At 41.8% G+C, this 18,940-nt stretch overlaps 2 protein-coding genes across 11 annotated transcripts in view; both read right to left on the bottom strand.

Annotated features, from left to right (window-relative positions):
- PCDHA13 (protocadherin alpha 13) overlaps nucleotides 1-18,940 on the bottom strand; it is a 209,250-nt gene that overhangs the window by 25,226 nt on the left and 165,084 nt on the right. For all 10 annotated transcript variants that reach the window (XM_015472248.3, XM_059888203.1, XM_059888204.1 and 7 more), the window contains 2 exon segments: nucleotides 11,750-11,808; nucleotides 8,418-8,506 (listed from right to left, as the gene is read on the bottom strand). In XM_015472248.3, the coding sequence (XP_015327734.1) occupies nucleotides 8,418-8,506; nucleotides 11,750-11,808 (148 nt within the window).
- The window catches only part of LOC132345758 (protocadherin alpha-7-like), a 122,049-nt gene continuing 114,858 nt past the window's right edge, over nucleotides 11,750-18,940 (bottom strand). Inside the window, 1 exon segment of the mRNA XM_059888756.1 lies at nucleotides 11,750-11,808. The gene's annotated coding sequence lies outside the window, so the exon portion shown is untranslated.

The raw sequence follows: 18,940 nt of genomic DNA, 5'->3' as shown, positions 1-18,940 counted from the left end.
ACCTGGTCTCCAGCCAGTGCTTGACCTGAATGCGTTTCTCCAGATTAGGCAGTGACCTTCTCAACTGCAAAGTTGACTGCCTCTGAGAAAATGAACTTTTCAAGTTCTTTTGGAATCTGGACTGAGTTACTCTGAAAATATTTGTCGTTAAAGATCCATGCTGTTGCTGGGAACTGGCTTTCATTTCTAGTTCACTAGAATCAGTGAGGCTGAGGGCAATGCCTGCTAGAGCTGCAAAGCTGAAAGGCATTACAAGTTATTGCTACCCATCTGCTCTCAACCCTGGCCGTAAATAGGTCTTTCTCATCCAAGCACCTCCCAGGAAGGAGCTCCAAGCCCACCAGTTCCATACAATCCAAGATGAAGTGTGGACTCTCACACAACACTTCTGCTTCCCCACAAAGCTCTCAAACACACAGGTGGCCTGTCATCTTTGAGCCAAGTCAGGCAGCAGAGTTGGTGACACCCCCCCCCCCGTAGTCTTTTGACATCTCCCCAGTTTAAACTTCAATTTCCCTTTCGAAAAAGGACTTAAAAGTTCAGCCACCAAGGACAGTGTATAGAGAAAGCTAGAAGGGAAGGTTACTCAGAAAGTCTCCTGTTCCATGCAACACTCAAATAAAAGAAGACTGAAGTGTATTATTTTCTAAAGTCATATGCAAAAATTGTTTTTCACGATCAAGTTTGCAGGGACCAGACTGCACTCCTCCTGAGGCTCGTTGGATGGATCGATGATAACCAAGGGAACTGTAATCAGTCTCCATTTCCTGGCCCTACATTAGCTGCTTCTCTGCATCTGTGGGGCTGAAGGAAACCGTGGCCTAAGGCAACAGATCCTGCTGCTCCTCCCTCCTCAACACACTCTCACTCTCCAAAATACATGCTCAGGATCACACATCTCAGTGCACAAGGGATTCCATTTTCAGGAGGCACAGGATCTGTTGTGGGCCTCTGACATGGAAGAAATTCTTGTACTATGTATCACGGCCCCAACCCTGACTGTATACTGCCTACTGAGCCTGGAAGAATGGATGTAGGAAAATGAGAGCGGTGTGGGGAATACAGAGTGGAGAATAAGAACTATCTCAGAATCTATTTATTCAACAGAAACTTTTCAGAAAAAGAAGGAAGTCTTCCTTCTAGTTTTTAATTTCACTTCAGTCGCTCAGTCGTGTCCGACTCTTTGCGACCCCATGAATCGCAGCATGCCAGGCCTCCCAGTCCATCACCAACTCCTGGAGTTCACTCAGACTCACGTCCATCGAGTCAGTGATGCCATCCAGCCATCTCATCCTCTGTCGTCCCCTTCTCCTCCTTCCCCTAATCCCTCCCAGCATCAGAGTCTTTTCCAATGAGTCAACTCTTCGCATGAGGTGGCCAAAGTACTGGAGTTTCAGCTTTAGTATCATTCCTTCCAAAGAAATCCCAGGGCTGATCTTCAGAATGGACTGGTTGGATCTCCTTCCAGTCCAAGGGACTCTCAAAAGTCTTCTCCAACACCACAGTTCAAAAGCATCAATTCTTCGACACTCAGCTTTCTTCACAGTCCAACTCTCACATCCATACATGACCACCGGAAAAACCATAGCCTTGACTAGACGAACCTTTGTTGGCAAAGTAACGTCTCTGCTTTTGAATATGCTATCTAGGTTGGTCATAACTTTCCTTCCAAGGAGTAAGCGTCTTTTAATTTCATGGCTGCAGTCACCATCTGCACTGATTTTGGAGCCCCCAAAAATAAAGTCTGACACTGTTTCCACTGTTTCCCCATCTATTTCCCATGAAGTGATGGGACCAGATGCCATGATCTTCGTTTTCTGAATGTTGAGCTTTAAGCCAACTTTTTCACTCTCTTCTTTCACTTTCATCAAGAGGCTTCTTAGTTCCTCTTCACTTTCTGCCATAAGGGTGGTGTCATCTGCATATCTGAGGTCATTGATATTTCTCCCAGCAATCTTGATTTCAGCTTGTGTTTCTTCCAGTCCAGCGTTTCTCATGATGTACTCTGCATATAAGTTAAATAAGCAGGGTGACAATATACAGCCTTGACGTACTCCTTTTGCTATTTGGAACCAGTCTGTTGTTCCATGTCCAGTTCTAACTGTTGCTTCCTGACCTGCATACAGATTTCTCAAGAGGCAGGTCAGGTGGTCTGGTATTCCCATCTCTTTCAGAATTTTCCACAGTTTATTGTGATGCACACAGTCAAAGGCTTTGGCATAGTCAATAAAGCAGAAATAGATGTTTTTCTGGAACTCTCTTGCTTTTTTCATGATCCAGCGGATGTTGGCAATTTGATCTCTGGTTCCTCTGCCTTTTCTTTTTCCAGTTTTTCATTTACATGACATTAAAAATAGAAGGTGCCAAGTGTGGTGCCAAGTGCTCTTTAAGAAGGAGCTGAAGAAAGTCCCAGACAGATGGAGCTAGCAAAGACAAACTTCCTGGCTTCTCCTGGGTAGAGGATTCTAATTCCCCTTCTCACAACACCGTGCTCCAGCCCTCCAGGCCAGGTCAGAACACACAAGATAAGCTACACAGAGAACTCCAGCAGACCTGATGAGCTCTACACCACCAAGAGGGTAAAAGTGTATCTTATACAAGGACATATTTTTCTGGCTGCTAGAGACGCTAAGGCAATCTGGCACTCCTGGGCTGTGAGATGCAAGGTGAGAGTGGAGGATACTGATGGGAGGGAGCTGCCCCACCCATATAGATCGTTGATTTCATTTTTTTTTCTCCCTGATAAAGATATGCACACATCTCCCAGGACTATCGTTGCCATGACAACAGCAGAAGTTGAGGGTGAGCAGGTTAGTGGAACAGCATGCTTTTTAAATTCTCGGACAAGGCCTGAGGCTGCAGTCGCTCATGAAGTGGAAAAATTCATGTTGGCAGTGCTCCTAAATGGATTCCCCCAAATTTAAGGATCATGACTTCTTTCTGGGGAAGAATCAAAGATGAAGTCTCTGTGGAGACCTTCTGCGGGGAGTTGATTTTGTCAGGAAGGTGGGAATCCCTAAGACAAATAAGAGCATGAATCTCCCTATGAAACTAGGGCACGTTAACTGTCCATTTTCCACAGAGTAAAGAGATGCAGCAAACCAGGGCAAAAACAATCCCCTAAGGGCACAAAATGGTGCTTTTTAAAGTCTGCTCTATAATAAAGCCTTCCCACAGAGACTACTCAGAACAACTCAGACCTAAATTCTGACGTTGAAAGGTAGACTCATACCTTGAAAAATCCTAAAAATAACCATCGTTTACTAAACATTGCTCTCCAGGCTCTGCAGATGTGTGTACTGTCTCATTTAATTCATGCATCAACCCTATAAGGTAGACACTGTTATCTCCATTTCAAAAAGAAAGAAACTGGGACTCAGAAATAATGGTCCTAGGAACATACAACCTCTGAGTGGAAGAGCGAGATTTCAAATAGGGTTACTCTGACCCAGAGCCTGAGCTCTTAGTTATTGGCTCTTTGATATGCGGAAGGCTTCCTGTTTCTAGTAAGAATCATAAACAGACGCATGAACAGAGGCCTTCACTGCATGGTTTCTGAGCCTCCAAAGGTATGAGACAACCTCAGGAATATGCCCTCAACTCTCGACCAGTCCTCAACCTTGGAGGGTTCATCAGGGTCACTTAGAGGGCCCCTTAAAACACAGATGGCTGGGCCTCCGCCCAAGATTTTTGGATTTGATGGGTGTTGTCAGTGTGGCTCTGGGAACCATCCTTGCAGAAGCCCTGTGCAGTCACTCTAAACTAAGCTTGTCTAAAGAAGCCTCAGGGCCTGAGTTGCCGCACCTACCTAATTAACCTTTCACTGTTCAGCCCCAGGTCCCCTGGGGGTATTGCTTGAAAAGCTATAATGTTATCTTTGGCAGTGCTGTGCCTTTTGGAATTCCCCGAGCTCTTTTTGAAAACAGTGAATATCTCCCACTCCAAAAATAATGTACTGCTGCCTTGAGTAAATCCTGAGATCCCATGAAATGTGGAAAGAGGAGCCCGGAAGAACCAGTGTGAGGGCAAAGCAGCCAGGGACCATGAAGCCAGACTGGCTCTCTGGAAGGTACAGACAAGTCTTTTCATAATCTCTTGGGATTCCCTCTAGGAACTGTCACAAGAGGGCACTCATTAAAACCTCTTCAGAGATTGCACACTAAGAACGTTTAAAGGGTTGTAAGCGTGAATGGCTGGCCCTTTAATGCCCCTCCCCCCAACACACTCCTCCATCTGAAGAGGAATTGTGAGCTGTGCACTCCCCACCTCGGCTCCTTTTCTTTCCCTCCTCAGTCTCACTGAGCTGCTAAGGAAATAAGAAGCCTGTGTTCCAGATCTGCTCACACAGAGGTGAGGCTGGAGAAAGAGGCCAGGAATTGGGATTACCGGATTTAATGCCTGCCTTGTTTATCCTGCGGGAAACATCACCTGGTGATGTCCCCTCTGACCCTTTTAGAGCGTGGCATTTTAGCCTCAGCTTCTGGGGACTGTGACAATAAATGAACAGTTTCATGACAAGGCCAAAGGATTCATCAGTGGAGGAAAAACAACTACAAAGAACACATGCAAAGGAGGACTGGGTCACAGCAGCCCTCTCTCTATTCCCACGGCTGTTGCCGGGGTTGGTGTGAGAAGGTGCTATTTCCAGAGAAGCTCTCAGACGCAAGTGTGCGGGGACTCAGGCACCAGGAGGAAGCCTTTTGGAAGCAACTACACCATCATCATGAAGCACTAAAGGCAGCAGAATCTGTGAAAGGCAAGCTCTACCTAGAAAACAACCAAGCGTTTTGGAGCATGTCGATGAATTCTCCAGGAGGGTGGCTGGGGTGGGGAGGCGAGGTGTAACGGGACTGCACAGATACCAGGATGACCTAGACTACTTCAGAGGCTCTGTATCTGGGCTCAGAAGTGAGAACTACTGAATGCTGCCCACCATGCTACCATCTAAGGCCACAACAAAGACTGCAGGAAACAAAAGTAGGCCAGAAAAAAAAGGAGTGAAAAGATTAGACATTTATTAATACTATATGTCAAGTGCTATATTCAGCTCTGTCTTCTTCAGTTATCATGGCAAAATTGATGTTATTGTTATACCCAATTTACAGATGGGGTAACAAAGAAAACATGAATTTAACCAATTTGTTTATGCTCACCCAGCAAGTAAGTTTGGAATTGGAATTCAATTCAGATCTGACTTTAAACCATAATCTTAAATCTTTATCCCGTGTTCCCTCCAAACAGTGCAGAACTATTTTGAGTCCTAAGACTCTAAAATACCCAAAGAACAGAGCAGAACACAGAGGAGCATCTCTCTAATGTCCCATCACTGGTGCAGAGGTGTGCTGAAAAGTACGGGAGGCCACCCATGGAAGACAGAAGCTCTGCCCAGCTCAGCCCATGAAAACTGACTCATGCGTCAGCAGCCAGGGATCGCCCCAAAGAGAAGGGATTATCCAAGAGGGGTCAGGACAGCAGGGAAGGGGAGCCATGGTGGCTCCTTCTCTATCTTCTGTCAAGAAGATGGGTTCCTTCCTCCTACACTGCTGGTGGGAATGTAAATTGGTGCAATAAGGCAGTTCCTCAAAAAACTTAAAATAGAGTTGCCATATGATCCAGCGATCCCACTCCTCGGCATACATCCAGATAAAACTATAATTCAAAAAGATACTAGCACCCTTGTGTTCACAGCAGCATGGTTTACAAGAGTCAAGACATGGAAGCAACCTAAATGTCCATCAACAGATGAATGGGTCAAGATGTGGTGTATATATATACAACAGAGTACTGCTGCTGCTAAGTCACTTCAGTCATGTCCGACTCTGTGCGACCCCATAGACAGCAGCCCACCAGGCTTCCCCGTCCTACTCAGCCATAAAAACGAATGAAAGAATGCCATTTGCAGCAGCATGGCTGGACCTAGAGATTATCATACTAAGTGAAGGAAGTCAGAAAGAGAAAGACAAATACCATATGATCTCACGTATATGTGAAATCTAAAACATGACACAAATGAACTTACCTACAAAACAGAAACACATTCACACACAAAAAGAACAGACCTGTGGCTGCCAAGGGGGAACAGGGCTAGGGGAGGAATGGATTGGGGGTGTGGGGTTAGCAGATGCATACTATTATATAGAGAATGGATAAACAACAAGGTCCTACGGTATAGCACAGGGAACTATATTCAATATCCCGTGATACACCAGAATGGAAAAGAATATAAAAAAGAACGTATGTATAACTGAATCACTTTGCTGTACAGCAGAAACAACCTTGTAAATCAACTATACTTCAATAATTTTTTTTAAAAGATGGGTTTTTAACATTGTTTTGAATTTGAAGAACAATCCTGGGCCAGATGCAGATAAAATAATCTATGAACAGTTCCTATTTCCCACTTGCCTAGGAATATACAGCAACTAGCACCATCAATGAAAGGGAGAATGTATTCAAAGTTAGTTCTGGACTCACCAGCCTGACCTGCAAAGTCTCTATGAGAACAAGAAAAACCCTGAAATGGAGGCAGGATGGTAGGGGTGATTTCATGGCACTGCTTTGATTGAGCAGTTCTCACCTCTCAAATGCCTCCCATTCTGCAACGCTTGGCAGTCTAAAACCACTTCCTCCTCCACCATGTTATGCCATCACTGGCACTGGGGGTGCAAATTTGTCAATGAACTATTTTATGTTCTCCCCCTTGCCATCTGGAATATTAGCTCTCTAATGAATTGCTTTAACTTAGGCATTTGTTTTTTTGACAAATGTGACTTTTAGTTGAATTATACAACATTCATAAATAGCAAATGCTGGCTTGTTAGAATCAACGAAAACTCTTAAGAGCTGCCAGCAAAAATGGGCCCTTAACTGCACATGTTACTTGCACAGCCTAATCATTTGAAAGGCACCAGATTATTTTTGGAAAGAACTTTTTACACATACACTTATATAATCTGTTATATATGTGAATATATATATATATATATATATATATATATATATATGTTCGAATTTGGGTGGATTCTTGCAAGCCACCCATGCTATGAATAGAAGAACTAGATACACTTGGATTTGAAGTTAGATACACTTAGGTTTGAATCCTGCTAAGTCGCTTCAGTCGTGTCTGACTCTGTGTGACCCCATAGACAGGAACCCACCAGGCTCTTCCGTCCCTGGGATTCTCTAGGCAAGAACACTGGAGTGGGTTGCCATTTCCTTCTCCAATGCATGAAAGTGAAAAGTGAAAGGGAAGTTGCTTAGTCGTTTCTGACTCTTAGCGACCCCATGGACTGCAGCCTACCAGACTCCTCCATCCATGGAATTTTCCAGGCAAGAGTACTGGAGTGGGGTGCCATGGCCTTCTCCGAGGTTTGAATCCTACCTTACCATAAACTATGTGAACTTGGGTATGTTTCTTAACCTCTCTGTGTCTCTAGTTCCTCTTATGTACACCAGAGATAATAAATCCCATGCAAGACTGTCTCAGGGAGTAAATGAGATCATGCACTGGCACAGTGTCTGGATACAGTGTGTCTCAAAAATTAGTAACTATTATCACCACAATGATGTTCTATTTATAGAGGATTATGCTAGACAACATTTATAATCTCTGTATTTGTTCCTTTCTGAAAATTGCCACCAGGATGTGTCTCCAAAGTCATATTTACATTATATGACACTGCTTTAGTGACTGGGCAAGATAAGGAAAATAAGGAAATGTGAATTTGGGAAAATTTTTAATGCTCACCCAGCCACTGGGTTCTTGATGTCACCTGGCAGATTCTCTTTCCTGAAAGTTTGGATTAGGAATTGGTTCCCACTGGTCCTCTGCACTAAGAAACTGCAAGACTGGTCACATTTGGCAATGTGCATGTCAAGGCAATAAAAGGCAGTCTACTGAAAGATGCAGATGTCAGGAAAGAAGGAGGCCTGACTGTGCCTTGAAGTCAGACAGAGTGGTGCCTTGGTTCTGACAAGTTTTCCACTTCCACGAGAAACTCCATTTCATCAGTCTATCTACTAATCAATCTATCAGTCTCCGTTTTGTTTACTACTTGGAGTGGATTTCCAACATCTTTAACCAAAAGATCTTTGCTAACAGTGTCATCTCTGTGCATGAGGCCACCAGATCTTGTCTGTGTAGCTCAGATAGACTAAGTATTTGACATGTACCTGGTTATTGCGGAAAAGAAGTTTATGCACACACATGCCCTTATGTTACCTGTTTCCAACCATTGAGGTACATTAAGAAGAAAATCAAAATACTTGTGTATAATCATGTACTTAAGGAAGTCACACATGTAAGGAAAAGAAGAAAGAATTAAAAGAGAGCCAATGATATTCCTGGTCTTACAAAAACAGGTCATCTGATGACTTTCCAGAACTCAAACAAGAAGGGAGAGACCCTGGGTCTTTACCTGGTGTCGCACTGGATACTGTTGGCCACTGCTGATCGGGTCCCCCTGGACCAGCCCGTAGAATGCCAGCCTCCTCCAGGTGCACAGAGCTGAGTAAACACATAGACCCAAATAAAAGTTAGACCACAAATGTCTTTCCAGCTCTCCTTCCACCCTCAGAAAGTGCTTACATCTCTGGAGGCAGGACTGCAGCTAACAATTTCTACTTGTGCTTAAACTGAAGCAATTACTATTGAGCAGTCACCTTGCATAAAATGCAAAAGCATTGCTGACTTACTGCCTGCTACACCATGCAGGAGATAAATGTGTTTTATCTTTATACCAATTTTGGTTTTCATTAATGCCGTGTGGTGTTCATTAAATCTAACAGGAAGCCCATCATAGGGCTAAAAAATGCCATTTTATCATCTTAATGCTAAAGCAGATGAAGAGAGCTTATTTTCAAAAGCCCCAAGTTTCTTTTGCTGGTTCTCTGATTTCTGGGTTTTCTGTAGGGCAGAGGAAAGCACAAACATTATTTGCTGGTAACTACAGTATTATTCCATGGCTTCCCTGATGGCTCAGAGGTTAAAGCGTCTGCCCGCAATGCGGGAAACCTGAGTTCGATCCCTGGGTTGGGAAAATCCCCTGGCGAAGGAAATGGCAACCCATTCCAGTATTCTTGCCTGGAGAATCCCATGGAGGGAGGAGCCTGGTAGGCTACAGTCCACGGGGTTGCAAAGAGTCGGACACGACTGAGCTACTTCACTTTCACTTTCACAGTATTATTCCATACTTAAGGCTACAGCCACCGTAGCCTTAAGTATGGAATAATACTGTAGTAACCAGCAAAAAAAGGAAAGCACAGTATTATTCCAGTTTTGCCCAATTATTCCCTAACTTTATTTTCTGTTTCATCACTCTTTATTTTTCCTCAAAGAAAACCCACCCTACATATCCTGGGACTAGAGAAAGTTTATCATCACCACTCATGGACCCCAATTCAGAAGAGATTAACTCCACATGAAATGCTGCAAAGGAGTGAGACATGAACTGGGAGATCCTTAGAGGTAAGCAGAGATAGCATGTAAACTGTTCATGGGCAGAGAGAACATCATATTCATTTATGTATGTGTAATGTAAGCACATATGAAACTCTCAAATATCTTTTGGATGAAGAAAGGAATGAATAGAACCCTAAGAATAAATATCACCCAAGAAAACCCCCAGCAAAATAAGAGAACTCTCTGAAACTAGACATTAATTCACCTTGGAAATTAAGTTACTGAAGTAAAACTTGAGGACGACTGCCTGAAGGGGCCGTGTGACTCAGCAGAGCAGGCAAACCTGAAATATTACAGAGAAGGTCTCTAAACTCAACATTCTTTTCCTTTTTTTTTTTTTTTTTTGGCCACATCATGTGGCCTGTGGGATCTTAGTTCCCTGACCAGGGATCCACGCGCCCTTGGTGGTGAAAGATCGGAGTCCTAACCATGGGACCACCAGGGAATTCCCAATATCTTCTTACCCTTCGACTTCAAACAACATATCTAGTGGAAATTCACTCCATAAGCTCTGCTCTATTGCTGTTCTTGCCTTCATCTATATCCTAGAATCTTCCCTTTTTTCCAAATATTAATATCCTTCAGGTACTGCTGATGGTGTTGCTGGAGCCTACCAACAAATTACATGGGTTCAATTAGATTCTCTCTGAAGATATAACTACCCTGGGAACCAGCTCAGCTCAAGCAGAATTTTCAAAGGACAGGTATACAGTATCTGAGGCTAGAAAGGTCAGGAAGCCAAGCATATGCATGAAAAAGATGAGTATTACTTAAGTTCACAACTTAACATATGCTCATGTACTACACTGTGAGGAATAAATAACTTTTAGTTTTAATTTTTATTTCCTCTCTTATCCTACTTGAATTTTATGACATCTTAGTTGAAACCTGAATAGAAGCACATATGGCTTTTTTCATTTGAAAATGGAATAAGGAAGTGATATGTTTTAGCATTTTATTTTAATATAGTTTTAAAGGTGAATCTTATAGCTTTGGTACTTTTCAAATAAAGTACTAATTCAACTGGGAGATAAAGAGTTGGTAACATAAACCATATTTTTTCCTATCATATAGTCTACCACAATAGCTCAGATGCAGGAAAAAGCATAAGATAGCTTCTAACAAGTAGAAAGAATATTTCTGAAACCTAGTATGCTGGCATCTGCCCGAGTGTTTCTGGCCTAAAATTATGACCAGATTCTAGTGCAGTGTCTCACCAAGCCAACTACTGATCTTCAGTCTTCAACTGATCACTTCTTGTTCAGAAAGAGCACCTAATATAAGGATTTCTGCTCAATGTGAAATGGTTGGGAATATACTGACTTATTTGAATTTAATACATTTTTCATGGGTTAAAACCAATTTCTCATTAACTCAACACATACTTTGTAAACTCTCTCTTTAGAAATTGATCAAGGTTTGGTTAAAGATCTACTCAAAAGTTGCCCAGATAACTCTGGAGTTTATTTCCTCTTTAAAACTAAATTATTCTGGTGGTAGTGAACATTAGTTGCTTGGCGCTCTCCATTTGGTTTCCCAAAGACACTCACAAATAATGAATCTTTTATTTGGCCCTGTAGCATGAATACTAGATCAGGTCTGGGAATAATTGTAGCTAATCAATTACTGTCAAAGAGACAAAGTAGAGAAGGCAAAATTATATTTAATCTGAGTCTTAGAGTAATGCTATTACTCTAGGTTAATTTAAAAGTAAGCTTGATTTGGTCTCCAGATATTCAATAAAGGCCCTTCACGTGGCTCATCCTCTGAGGAGTCCATGCCACTGAGGGCAGGCAATAAGACAGCAACAAGATGGAAAAGATAAGGAGACGCTAATAGGGGTGAACATGGACAAGAATAACAATTATGTGGCTAATAGGATATAACAGTCAATGTGTGATGGAAAACCAAGGTGGACAACATGAGCATATATTATACGATATACTCAAGTCCCAAAGCATCAGTATTAGTTATCATTTTATGGCAGGGTCAGAAAGTATAGATAGAAAAAGGATAAAAGATGTTGAAACTACTTCCTTATAGAAATTTTCATGAGAGAAAGTACACAGCCGCCTGTCTGCGACTTTACAGGGCACTCTTATTTGGCAGCACTAGATAAGCATTTGGCAATGACCACTTCCAGATACGGAGACAAAAATAAGTTCATTCCCCTGGCAAAGCATTTAGGCATCTCAGTTTTGACAGCTGCTTCCGGCCTATGAAGACAAGAGTTTATCTGAGTCACACAGTTACAGTAACTTCTGACAGAAGGAGGAGGGAAAGACATACCTGTGCATTCCTGCTCTCAGGGAGGCAGAGTAACGCCAGTCAGGGTTGGGCTGTCGTGGCTGCAAAATCACAAAGGGAGTTTCTGTTAATATGGCAAAACAATGATCTCCTAGTGATGATGTTCATCGGTAAGTTGGTTCTTAAACATCTCCATGCATCTATTGAAAATATTGAAGTTGCCATTTCATATGCAACTCTAAGATAATATCCACATATACAGCACTTCAAAAGAAAATTAAACTAGCTCATCAGGGTCCATGCACAGATTAAATATCATGGAAAACAGAATTTAATGATGCTGTGAGGACCAGCTTTGGCTTTGGCTTGCTCCAAACAGGTCTATGTATTAACATGTATTATGTTAATGTATTAACAAATACACACTACTGTGTCTATATAAAATAGATAAACAACAAGGACTCACTATACACCACAGGGAACTCTATTTAATATCTTGTAAAACCTAAAATGGAAAATAATCTGAAAGAGAATACATATGTATAACTGAATCACAGTATACCTGAAACTAATACAATATTGTAAATAAACTATACTTCCATTAAAAAACAAAACACATGTTCTATGTTCCTAAGGCAGCACTTATGGAAGGACAGTTTGTTCTGAAACAGGAAAAGCTTTCGTTGCTTTTGCCCTCAAATGCCCCATTAAGGCAACATCCCCAGTTTGGTATTCTAGTTTATAACAGGGCACTACACAAGTTCTGCTGGTCTGGCTGGACTGCAGAGCACTGCAATCTGCTGCTGGCTTTGCAGACTGCAGCATGTTTGACCCTGGACGGATGTGCCCAGTCATAATGCCAACAACTGATAACAGCCTCTTCTGCTGATCGAAGAGGAATACAAGGGAGAGGAAAACAAACCGTGGCAGGGTTTGACCTTGTGCTGCATAATCCTTTTCATAAAATTGTACTTGTTTCCTGCTCCTCTGAGTGCTCTGCCTTCTTATTCAATTACTGTTCGCTAAGCTCTGCTTAACAGGGAACAGCTGAGACCTAAGAAGAACATGACTCACTCTGCACCACCTATGTGTTGCCCTGTGTCTGCTGCTGCTGCTAAGTCACTTCAGTCGTGTCCAACTCTGTGTGACGGCTCTGGGCTCCCATAGACGGCAGCCCACCAGGCTCCCTTGTCCCTGGGATTCTCCATTTCCTTCTCCAATGCATGAAAGTGAAGAGTGAAAGTGAAGTCACTCAGTCATGTCCGACTCTTAGCGACCCCATGGACTGCAGCCTACCAGGCTCCTCTGTCCATGGGGTTTTCCAGGCAAGAGTACTGGAGTGGGGTGTCATTGCCTGCAAACTGTCAATTCAGAGTAAAGAGGACACAGAGGAAAATGTGGGTATCAGAAGACTGTTCTGGGAGTTATATGCTGAGTAGGAGCTACTCAGGAGTCACTGGGGACAAAATCAATCACCACCACTGTTCTGGTAACAACTAGCAAAATTTGTATTAAATAAAACCTGTGACAGATGTTCCTCTTGATGTGTTTTCATGAACAGAGATTAAAGTACTCCTGTGAATCTATAAAAATGGTACTGATGAACCTATCTGCAGGGCAGGAATAGAGATGCAGATGTAGAGAAAGGACTTATGGACACAGCAGGGGAAGAAGAAGGTGGGACAAACTGAGAGAGTAGCACTGACATGTATGCACTGCCATGTGTAAACCAGATGGCTAGTGCGGAGCTGCCGTACAGCACAGGGGACCCAGCCTGGTGCTCCGCGACGACCCAGAGGGGTGGCATGCGAGAGGGAGGGCAGCTAAAGAGGGAGGAGATGCACATATACATATAATTATGGCTAATTCACGGTTTACAGTAGAAACCAACACAACATTGTAAAGCAATTATCCTTCAATTAAATTTTTTTAAAGTATTTGGAAAAAAATAATAAAGAAGTCCTGTCACTGAATACTGAAGTCTATTTGAATGGAAAGATGAAGAGATAGAGGTTGTATTTTGTATTTTCCTCTGGACTATAATCATCATGTTTGGTAGACACAAGGCCACAGTAATGTCAATAAACTATTTCCAAATGTCAGTAAGTCTTGATCCTGTCATTCTTATAGTTCATTCAAGGGATACACAGTATCTCATAAACATATTTCTCCACAACATCCAGCGAAGAAGTGATCAGAAGCTCAACTTCCAGGCAGACTTTGGGATGGTTAGATGATATTCTGAGATTTAGCCAAGTCAAGGCCCGGACAAAGCTACAACTCTAGGATATTTTTGCCTCAAAAGTTCCCATACACTAACTGCCCTCTCTGGTCCCTTCCATTCTGTTGGCAAGATACGAACATACAAGCTACTTCACCCTTGGTTCTTGAGTTCATAAACTGCTATTGATGTTCCTCATAAAGTAGCATAAAACTATCTACAGATGAAATGAAGGGTGCACATTTTCTATCAGTGGTAGTAGAGGGAGCAACAGAGAAAATAATTGCAACCATTTGGTAAACCTGAAAAATTATCAAAATACTTTTTATTAATCATGTCATCACCAGATTTCCCCTGACAATTGGTAGCACTGGTGTCAGCTTGTCAGCTATGAGACCCTTCCTTCAAGAAAGACTCTGACATCTGTTGAGTAAATGCTGCCAATTTTTCTATGACCGGGTAACATCCATGATGAAAACTGCTGATCTTGGGAACAAAATCACCAACTTCATTTTGCTGAAAGGCACAGTTCTAGCAAGATTGACCAGGAAACTCAGTCCATTACATAATCTCACTTCCTCAGCAACGTGTAATTTGTCATGCTGCTATTTTCTATACTAATTCTTCAGTGACACAATGCTTCTGAGATTTATTTGCCAGAATCATAGTTATGATACATCTTACAGCAATGAGATCAGGCAAGGAAAAGGTAAGGAAGAAAGTGCTTAATATGTTTTATGTATCCACACAATACTAGGCAATGGGATAAGCACTTTATACATATTACTGCATTTATCCTAACACCTTTGTTAGACCATAATCTCTATGAAAGGGATTATATCTTTGTTTATAAAACATACAGATAGTCTCAAATATTCATAATAATAGTTATATCCTCAGAAGCTAGCAAGGTTCAGGTATTGGATAGGCTTTTAAAATCCTTTCAAATAAATTAACTACCAAGCAATGGCAACATTATCATACTTAAATTACAAAAATTAGAAACCTGGAATTTCAGAGATTAAATTGCCTGCCTCATAAGTAGGTCTGGCTGATAGTCATGTTTAGGTATCCCTAATGTGAAAGTCATTATACATTATATTATACAGTGGAAGTGACAAATAGATATCAAGATTTAGATCTGATCGAGTGCCTGAAGAACTATGGATGGAGGTTTGTGACGTTGTACAGGAGGCAGTGATCAAGACCATCCCCAAGAAAAAGAAATGAGAAAAGGCAAAATGGTTGTCTGAGGAGGCCTTACAAGTAGCTGTGAAAAGAAGAGAAGCAAAAGGCAAAGGAGAAAAGGAAAGATATACCCATATGAATGCAGACTTCCCTATTCGCAAGGAGAGATAAGAAAGCCTTCCTCAGTGATCAGTGCAAAGACACAGAGGAAAACAATAGAATGGGAAAGACTAGAGATCTCTTCAAGAAAATTAGAGATACCAAGGGAACATTTCATGCAAAGATGGGCACAATAAAGGACAGAAATGGTATGGACCTAACAGAAGCAGAAGATATTAAGAAGAAGTGGCAAGAATATACAGAAGAACTATACAAAAAAGATCTCCACGACCCAGATGATCACAATGGTGTGATCACTCACCTAGAGCCAGACACTCGGGAAAGTGAAGTCAAGTGGGCCTTAGGAAGCATTGCTACGAACAAAGCTAGTGGAGGTGATGGAATTCCAGTTGAGCTATTTCAAATCCTAAAAGATGATGCTGTGCAAGTGCTGCACCCAATATGCCAGCAAATTTGGAAAACTCAGCAGTGGCCACAGGACTGGAAAAGGTCAGTTTTCATTCCAATCCCAAAGAAAGGCAATGCCAAAGAATTTTCAAACTACCACATAATTGTACTCATCTCACGCACTAGCAAAGTATTGCTCAAAATTCTCCAGGCCAGGCTTCAACAGTACATGAACCATGAACTTCCAGATGTTCAAGCTGGATTTAGCAAAGGCAGAGGAACCAGAGATAAGATTGCCAACATCCACTGGATCATTGAAAAAGCAAGAGAGTTCCAGAAAAACATCTACTACTGCTTTATTGACTATGCCAAAACCTTTGACTGTGTGGATCACAATAAACTGTGGAAAATTCTGAAAGAGATGGGAATACCAGACCACCTTACCTGCCTCCTGAGAAATCTGTATGCAGATCAAGAAGCAACAGTTAGAACTGGGCATGGAACAAGAGACTGGTTCCAAATTGGGAAAGGAATACATCAAGGCTGTATAGTGTCACCCTGCTTATTTAACTTCTATGCAGAGTACATCATGAGAAATGCTGGACTGGATGAAGCACAAGCTGGAATCAAGATTGCTGGGGAAAATATCAACAACCTCAGATATGCAGATGACACCACCCTTATGGCAGAAAGTGAAGAAGAACTAAAGAGCCTCTTGATGAAAATGAAAGAGGAGAGTGAAAAAGTTGGCTTAAAATTCAACATTCAGGAAACTAAGATCATGGCATCCAGTCCCATCACTTTATGGCAAATAGATGGGGAAACAGTGGTAGACTTTCTTTTTTTGGGCTCCAAATCACTGCAGATGGTGACTGCAGCCATGAAATTAAAAGATGCTTGCTCCTTGGGAGGAAAGTTATGACCAACCTAGACAGCATATTAAAAAGCAAAGACATTACTTTGCCAACAAACGTCCGTCTATTCAAAGCTATGGTTTTTCCAGTAGTCACGTATGGATGTGAGAGTTGGACTATAAAGAAAGCTGAGCACCGAAGAATTGATGCTTTTGAACTGTGGTGTTGAAGAAGACTCTTGAGAGTCCCTTGGACTGCAAGGAGATCCAACCAGTCCATCCTAAAGGAAATCAGTTCTGAATATTCACTGGAAGGACTGATGCTAAAGCTGAAACTCCAATACTTTGGCCACCTGATGCCAAGAACTAACTCATTTGAAAAGACCCTGATGCTGGGAAAGATTGAAGGCAGGAGAAAAAGGAGACAACAGAGGATGAGATGGTTGGATGGCATCACCAACTTGATGGACATGAGTTTGAGCAAGATCCAGGAGTTGGTGATGGACAGGGAAGCCTGGCATGCTGCAGTCCATGGCGTTGCAAAGAGTCAGACATGACTGAGCGACTGAACTGAACTGACTGTGAAAGTCTGTGTTTTAAATAAATTTGCATGGAATGACAGATATACTTTTTTCTCTTTTTTACTACTGACTGCCCCCAATATTGATTAATTTTAAAATGATATGAAATTAAAGGTAAAAAAATGTACATGGTTTCATCTGAACTTGGTTAAACTTGGAAAAATTGAAGCTGATAGGTTGACTACTGATATACCTGATACAATGAGACATATGTTTAGTTCTCTAATACTTGGATGGTACATCCCTGGGCTTTGCTTAAGTTCTATAGGTAAAAAGCCCCAGTATGTTGTTTCAAAGAGTAGTCCTTCAGTAGAATAAGTCACAAAATTCCAGAAGTGGAAAAGCTGAATTAAGTAGTTCATGCAGGTGATGTAGTACTGAAAAACAAGAATCCATTTAAATTTCTATCAAGATTATAGCTGAGATTTTATTTGCCCTGTAGTGGTATTATTTATTATTTATACTATGTAATATTTGAGCTACAAAAGGGTGAATCACCTTTTCCAGGACAGATACTCTATGCCATTCATAAAATCATAGGACTACTCAGTGAAGTAAATGCTATCTTCTTATCATGGAAATCCATGAAGCTATCAATAAATGGTTGTCTGAGAAACAAAACTACACGTAGCATCTTCTTTTCCTTCCTAGTAGGAATCTATTAAAGATGTATCCACTGCAAATTTTTCAGTGATATTTTATGAACACTAATATAAATTATGATAGGCAAAACCCAAAAATGGCCTCCAGGATCCCTACACCCTGAGTGAATGCCCTGTATAATCTCTAAGACTGAATATGATGGGCCTTACTCCATGATTAAGTCATACTATATGGCACAGTTGGCTTTGAAAAAAGGGAGATAATATAGGTGGTGATGATCTAATCATTCCAGTCTTTAAATCTGGGTGTAGAGATCAGAGACAGAAATCAGAGACATCTGAAGCATGAGAGGGAGTCCACAAGAGAAAATATTTTCCACTGTTAAAATATTCTCCAGCTCTGAAGATGGAGGGGGCCATGGGGCCCCCTGTAAGAAAAGAGGTCTGTGGGGTCCCCTTCTTTCCCTGTAAGAAAACAGGGAGCTCAGTCCTCAAGGAACTGCATTCTACCCAACAACTTGAATGAACTTGGAAGCAGATTCTTCCTTGGAGTGTCCAAGAGAGAACTCAGCCTGGCAAACATGTTCCTTTCAGCCTTGTGAAAACCTGGGCAGAGAAGCCAGCCACAATGGGCAGGTAACAATTGAGTATTAGTTTTAACCACTAATCTGTGGTGACTTGTTACAAAGCAATAGGAAATGAATACATAAAACTGTTGGTCACCAAGGCAAAAAGGAATCTAACGTTTAAAATAATCACAAATAAAATAATCACGTTAGTCTTCTCATAAATCAAAATGCAAAGATGATAAGTATGAGATTTCTAGGTGAACTGTGATCACACTCAGTGGCTCAGTCATGTCTGACTCTGTGTGACCCCATGGACTGTAGCCTGCCAGGCTTCTCTGTCTATGGGATTCTCCAGGCAAGAATACTGGAGTGGGTTGCCATTCCCTCCTCCAGGGGATCTTCCTGGTCCAGGGATTGAACCCTCCACTAGTGCCTCCTGAGAAGCCCCTCTAGGTGAATAGTTACTTCTAAAAACAGTCATTTATAACCTTAATCCACAGAGCAGGAAAATAAAGTACAGATAACTTTGTACAACAGAAAATGCTAGGTCTGCTTCACTCTGGATGCACAGCCTGTGAGCACAGTTACTTTTTCACTCACAGTTTCACTTCCCTGGAGCCCAGAGTTTTGACCCTGCAAGGCCAGAAAGGAACCAGTGTTGCTCATGTGCCAAGGAACTAATATTCTTCTTCAATTTTTGTGATTTTGGAGA

Source organism: Bos taurus, chromosome 7 (genome assembly GCF_002263795.3).
Source record: "Bos taurus isolate L1 Dominette 01449 registration number 42190680 breed Hereford chromosome 7, ARS-UCD2.0, whole genome shotgun sequence".
Taxonomy (NCBI): Eukaryota; Metazoa; Chordata; class Mammalia; order Artiodactyla; family Bovidae; genus Bos; species Bos taurus.
This window is presented reverse-complemented; position numbering and strand designations above follow the sequence as displayed.